Source organism: Megalobrama amblycephala, linkage group LG22 (genome assembly GCF_018812025.1).
Source record: "Megalobrama amblycephala isolate DHTTF-2021 linkage group LG22, ASM1881202v1, whole genome shotgun sequence".
In the NCBI taxonomy this organism is placed as follows: Eukaryota; Metazoa; Chordata; class Actinopteri; order Cypriniformes; family Xenocyprididae; genus Megalobrama; species Megalobrama amblycephala.
The window spans coordinates 26,141,828-26,148,423 of NC_063065.1; the positions used below are offsets into that span (position 1 = coordinate 26,141,828).

The 6,596-nt window shown below is 35.2% G+C and overlaps 1 protein-coding gene across 1 annotated transcript; it reads left to right on the forward strand.

The window, feature by feature from the left end:
- The first annotated feature begins 122 nt into the window (after window positions 1-122).
- gcm2 (glial cells missing transcription factor 2) lies at window positions 123-4,784 on the forward strand. The gene is made up of 5 exons (XM_048175310.1): window positions 123-531; window positions 760-1,012; window positions 1,670-1,782; window positions 2,290-2,415; window positions 3,830-4,784. Exons 1-5 carry the CDS (start codon window positions 436-438, stop codon window positions 4,730-4,732), a joined length of 1,491 nt encoding a protein of 496 aa, XP_048031267.1. The 5' UTR covers window positions 123-435; the 3' UTR covers window positions 4,733-4,784.
- The last annotated feature ends 1,812 nt before the right edge of the window (window positions 4,785-6,596 follow it).

Below are 6,596 nucleotides of genomic sequence, written 5' to 3' on the forward strand. Positions count from 1 at the left end.
AGAGATAAAATCTGGGATGTGTAAGGAAAATTGATTTAACACAAGCTGTGCTATTTGTAGTCAAATATTGAGCTTTCGTTGGTTTGTTGCGAAAGGACTCGTCAGTGGAGGTGAAACGCACGGATCATGTAAAGTGAAAGCACGCAGTATTTGAGGTAGTGAGTGTTTGTCTCTCTCTGTGTGTAAGCCCAGCCTCCTTCTTTACATAGACACAGCAGCATTTACCTGACACCATTACCTGTGTGAAGCGCACCTGGACGGACTCACATAAACGTGGATTTTACAGGAGAAAATAAAGACGCTTTCTGGAAGTAAAGGTCTAAAAGACGTGATGTGTTCTCCATTTCGTAAACTGATCTAGACTTCGAGGTGAATTTTGTATTGAAGCTGATTTTTGATCCTTATGGTTGATATGATCCGGAGTTGACTCACATCATGTCCAAAACCTCAGATCAGTTTGACAGCTCAGATTGCGTGTGTTCATTCGGGATGAAGTTGACTTGGGATATAAACGACCCCAAGCTTCCACAGGTACATTTTTGAACGTTTTATACATTTGTATGGCAGAGCGGAATTTTTCCATTTCTTTTGGAATATTTCTTTAATTTTAATAGCACATGTAGCCTATACACGCTGAATTTCAAAAGAAAATATTTATAGTTTCTGTATTGGTCCAATCCTCGGAAATACATTAAATGTTCTCTCGCAAATTAAACATCTGAATATGTTAATACTGATTTATTATTATTTTTTTTTCAGGACACGAAGCAGTACGATGCGTTCCAAGAGTGGACAGATGGATATGTGCGTTATATCTACAGCAGTGAAGATAAGAACGCGCAAAGACACCTGAGCGGATGGGCCATGAGGAACACTAACAATCATAACTGTCAGATCCTGAAGAAGTCCTGTCTTGGTGTGGTGGTGTGTTCACGAAACTGCTCTCTCTCAGACGGGTCCAAACTTCAGCTGAGACCGGCCATCTGTGACAAAGCACGGCAGAAACAGCAGAGTATGTTCAGAATCTTTTTTCCCTCCCAAACAAGCAGCATCTACCAAACGAGTTAATCGTGTCATGAACGAATCTGATAAGAAAGGGCAGACATATTTTACAAAACAGGCTTGTTGTAGCGAGTAGCCTAGTTTGAAATACCTTTGAAATATCTGAACAGCAAATAATCTCATTCTTATCAAGAATTTTTTCTAGGTTTTTATAGTTGGTTTCTGGTTATATGGTTCCATGGAAACGACCTAACAAAAGTTTTCTTTGAAGAACCAGTACATATAGGTTTTCTAAATAAACATCTGAAGGTACTACTGTAACTTATTATATTCTATTATTCTATTTATATTTATTTAGTAGTGTAGTCTTTCGCGCAGTGACCTCTGTTAATAGACCGTACTACATTTGCACTTAAATAGACTAACATTTCACGCCCACTCTGGGTCACTGAATTACCCTGTTCTGAAAGTTGAGAGCCTGACCCTCTCACCCATGACCTTGACTCTTTGGCTCAGTCAAAGAACACTTGACCTCTTGTTTACTCTGACTTGTGAATCATGTCCAGCAGATAGATGAAAATTTCTTCAAAATAGCTCATTAAAATGGGTTGTTGGTATCTTTGTAAAAGGCTCAGTAAAACTATGTATTCGTAATGTACCTTTGCAGAAAAGCTTTGTCCGAACTGTAACTCATCTCTCGAGTTGATTCCGTGCCGAGGTCACAGTGGCTATCCAGTAACTAATTTTTGGAGAGTAGATGGGAAAGCCATTTTTTTCCAGGTGAGTTTGACTGTGAAGACATTTATTATTATTTTTATTATTATTATGGATATTGGTTTGGTATATTTGTGAAAAATATACCAGTGATAAAAGGTTTTTTTTTTTTTTTTTTTTTTTTTTTTTTAAATGATTGTTTAATTTGCAAATGACATTGTAGAAATGTTTTGTCAAAAAAACAAAAAATGGCATTTAATTTAACTTATTGAAAAGTTAAAATATATAATTTCATATGACTGAATAAACTTGAATATTTACAGTATACCAACAAAAGTAGTTTTTTTTAATAAGGAAAAGCAGTAGAAAAAGGTAACATAAGTAAACAACTCCTTTTATTGTTTACAAAGTAATATAAATACTTTCAACTGGAAATCATCAGGTTTAATTGCATAGATTGATGTCACTGTTCAACAGAACTGTGTATTATATTTAAATATAGTAAGTATTTAAATAGTTATGATTTATGAATATTATTATAAGAAGTTCAATTATCTCTATGTCTGTTTTAAGGCTAAAGGAGTACATGACCACCCCAGACCAGAGAGTAAGTCTGAAACAGAGGCAAGAAGAAGTGCGGTGAAGAGAAGGATGTCTTCGCCTCACTTTTCACAGAAAAGAAGACTGGTGGAGCCAGAGGTAACACAAATATTCATATAATGTGTGACACAAATTAATCCCAAATACACAAAATTGTATAGGTTAAGACTGAAAATATACTTATAGATCAAGTTGCAATGCAAGAAGCAATGGATTATATTTCCCATAGTTATAATGTCTCATATCTTTACATTAAGATATTCACAGTGTCATTCTATATCTTATGAATGGTCTTTTACTGTAACATGAGTTGTTCTTGTAAACATCCAAAGGGCTTTAAAATGTGGTCATAGTATTTATAAGTGGGATTTTACTACTTTGAGTAATATAAGTTAAGTTTTCTTTAAACAGCCATAAGATATAATGAATGAGATATATAACACATTTGCTTTGTAACATTTTTATTGTAATATCAACAAAACCATATTGCATTGTTTTAGCTGTAAAAGGGTTACCAGTGAGCTTAAAGTAGCTTACTTACAACACATTATAGCTATAAAAAGTTATAACCAGAAGAAGGTAAGTATTATACCCCTGGTTTTGCAGATAAGGCTTAAGATAGTCCCAGACTAAAATGCATGTTTGAGCTGTTTTAACTGTAGCAACTTGTACTGGCTTATCTTAAAATATGTCACTGCCATTGTTTTGTCTCAAGAAGCACATTAGTAATGTTTTTTCTAGGGTACGTTTATAAAAGCTACTTAAATACCCTAATTGAACAAAGGCCTGATCCTGGCTTAATCTAAGCCCTGTCTGTGAAACCGGGCTGTTATGTATTATAACTTTTGTTACGATTATTCATGAGATGACATAACAACGTTTTTTTAAAAGGCATTATGGATGCAATAGAAAACTTGTTGATAAGATTTCTACTATAAGAATTTAAAAATATAAGAAACAAATATGCAAGAATAAAAAAATACACACAGCACTGAGTCAGAAGCTACATGTAAAAATGTGCTGTTTACTAAAAAGTAATTCAGGAGACCTGTTATCACGACTTAAATAAATGAAGTTAAAAATTAAAATTTATTGTTTTAATTAAACCTTTTAAGTTGCAAAAATTATTTTATTCTGTTGACATAATAATGTTGATCATTACATCAATGTAATGTTGTATGTAATTTAAACTAAAATGTATGCCTTAATTGATTAAAAAAATATGACATTGTCTTGATAACTTGATAACAGGGATTTATTTTTTCTAGTTCCGAGCATGCTTTGCATATATGGATAAGGAGAATAAATGTTGAAACTAAGTGTCATTTTATTTGTTTTTTTTTTTTTTAGTGAAAGTAAAGACCTGCTAGCATTTAATGAGCCAACCCATTATTTTTCAGAGTGTATGAAATGATAATTTTGAGGGGATAAGGTGCATAGATGTTAAAGTTTCTGAAGATCCCCATATGAAGGGCCAGTTGCAGAAAACTTACATTTGATTTTCTGTCACCAGCCTGGACGTTACGACATGGCCTTCCCAAATATCCACCAGCTCACCATGGATGGTCCAGAGCGCTTTAGCATCATTGCAGAGTCCAACTTCCCAATACAGACACAACATTATCCTCCGTTCCAGAACCCAGAGCCCTACAAATTCCCTTATGACACACACACAACAGCAGCCATGGCAGATGCACCAAGCTCACTGCAGAAGCCTGCCAACCACCGTCTATATATGACTCGCCCTCCTTGTGGGTATGACTTTGCAGTCCCAGGATACCTTGGCTCAGGGCCCTATCCAACAACACTTTATAAGGATCCTTCTAGTCCACAAACTGAGACAGAACCCAATAAGTCGGGGCCTAGCCTGAGTGGGATGTCTCATGGCACGAGTCCTTTAGGCAGCCATGAGCGGAGCTACGCAGAAACTACAGGAAAGCATCATGGCTGGAAGCAAATTCTTAGTAAAGGTGCCTATGGGGAGAGAGGAGACTACACTCAACTCCCAACCAATGCCAACCACCACTACTACAACAGTGACTACCCATGTAGGTACACAGGACCTGCACCTGCTACCCCAGCAGCACTGCAGACCATAATAACCACAACAACAAAAGTATCCTACCAGCCATGCCCCAAGCCGTCTGTTGTCAAGTATGGAGAGAACATCTATGATGTGAAAGGCCTGTCTAACTGTAACTCAATCTTGGAAGAGACTTCTCCCAACTCTTACTCGGATCTGAAGATTCCAGAGGATTCGGGTGTGATCAAATCTGCTCTTTCATACCAGGACACGCTCCCAGCTAAAATTGAGAGGTCTGAAAACTTTGAGGGCTATCGCTACAGCAGCTACAGCTCAAACAGTTACCCTGAACGAATGTCGCATCCTTTCAGGTACGACAATGGAGAATACTGAAGAACTGCAGAAAAACAGACAGGGTACAAAAACCCTCAGAAAATCAGAGCAAGTATATAGAAATGTGTTGTTATTTATATTCAGTATTTGAGCTGTTTAAATTTTTCTTAATTGTAAAGTGATTGTAGATAGCTGGTGAATTTTTGTGTAAACTTTTGATCCATATTGATTTAATACACTGACATCAATGTTAAGTACATTTCCATATATTCAAGTAATGTGTTTTTAAAGCCATGATTGGTTATTAGCTGTTGTCCTCGAAAGAAATAAACCACCATGTGTCAAATGAGAATTTAGGTAGGAATTTTGGAATTTGTTTCTTTGATGTTCATTAAACAAAATGTCTCTTTAACAAAACTGAGGGCATGTGCAGTGTGATACTTATTCTAGACTAGACACATTGTCATCTGCAGCAGGAGAAAGACACTAATCATTTTTATTTTGTTGTAAGGAGACTTAAAGAATCATAGTAAAATCATAATATACCATCTCATTTGGGACTGACAAAACAGAAAAATTCTAATAGGTTTTTAGCTTTGACTCAGAGACCACTTCTCAAAAATACTGCAGTATGCTCAGCATGTCTGTATAAGAAATCTAAAACATGATTTAAAAGCATATAATCATAGGCTTTGTGACTGAGAGCTTTTAAGACATCAGAGAGAAAGAGAACACACTCTTCATAAGCCGACAGAATCCAGCGAAGAATATTCTGCTGTCAGAAAGGGATCAAAGATAATCACAAACAATTAATCGGCTGTTTGAATGAGAGAGGTGCCCTGACAGGCTACAGACCTCCAACCACTCCACTAGACAGAGAAAAAGAGATACAATTAAAAAGACAGATAGAATATCTGACAGCACAAGAGACCAGCAACAAGACAACACAGAAATATAAAGGCAAGGAGACTGTGAACAGGCAATAAGAGCGGGTGAGAGAGGTTGTAATACCTGCTGCTGACAGCATCTCTCCTCACAGCCACTTTGTATCAGACAAACACACATGAATGAACTAACGCATACTTAAGCTATGTTTTCAGATGTTCTATTTAGCCTACGCAAATGCTGTATTTATTAGTGTAATACCAGTCATCAGTCGTGATTTGGTTTGTGAAAACAAAAAACAAACAACACTGTAATGGTTCTTGAGAAAAAAAATGCAAACTTTAATTTCTCATCTTTGCCCCTCCATGATCCTTTTGCAGTTTAAGTCAAAGACATAAACTGTCACCTGGGTCGTTCTTGTTATGCTTTAACTTTTGAACTGTGTAACATTTAAAAATAATATTCTTGTGTTATAAATTAGGAAGTATTTCTATACAAAGATATATCAGACTTTGATTACTACTCTTTTGGCAAGCTCAGATTATTTACACAATGGTAAGAAAATGAAATTTAAAATGCTGATAAACCAATTTGTAACTTTATGGAAATGACATGACATGATATGACATTAATTACATAAATCTATGAAACTTTTGGAATATTTTAGAAAACAGAACTTCTTTTAATAGTAGAAATTAGTGTATAGCACCTGGGGACATCTGTCCAAAACAAAGTAGAACAATGATTTAAAATTCACCCCATGTTCACACAATGTAATAACTAATTTGAGTTTAAAATTTTATTTACATTTTATTTCTTATTTATCTAGGAAACAAATTTTGGTAACGCTTTACAATAAGGTTCATAAGTTAACATTAGTTAACTACATTAGTTAAAATGAACTAATAATGAACCGCACTTCTACAGCATTTACTAATCCTTGTTAATGTTAATTTCAACATTTACTAATACAATATTAAAATCAAAAGTTGTATTTACATTAGATAATGCACTGTGAAGTAACATGAACAAACAATGA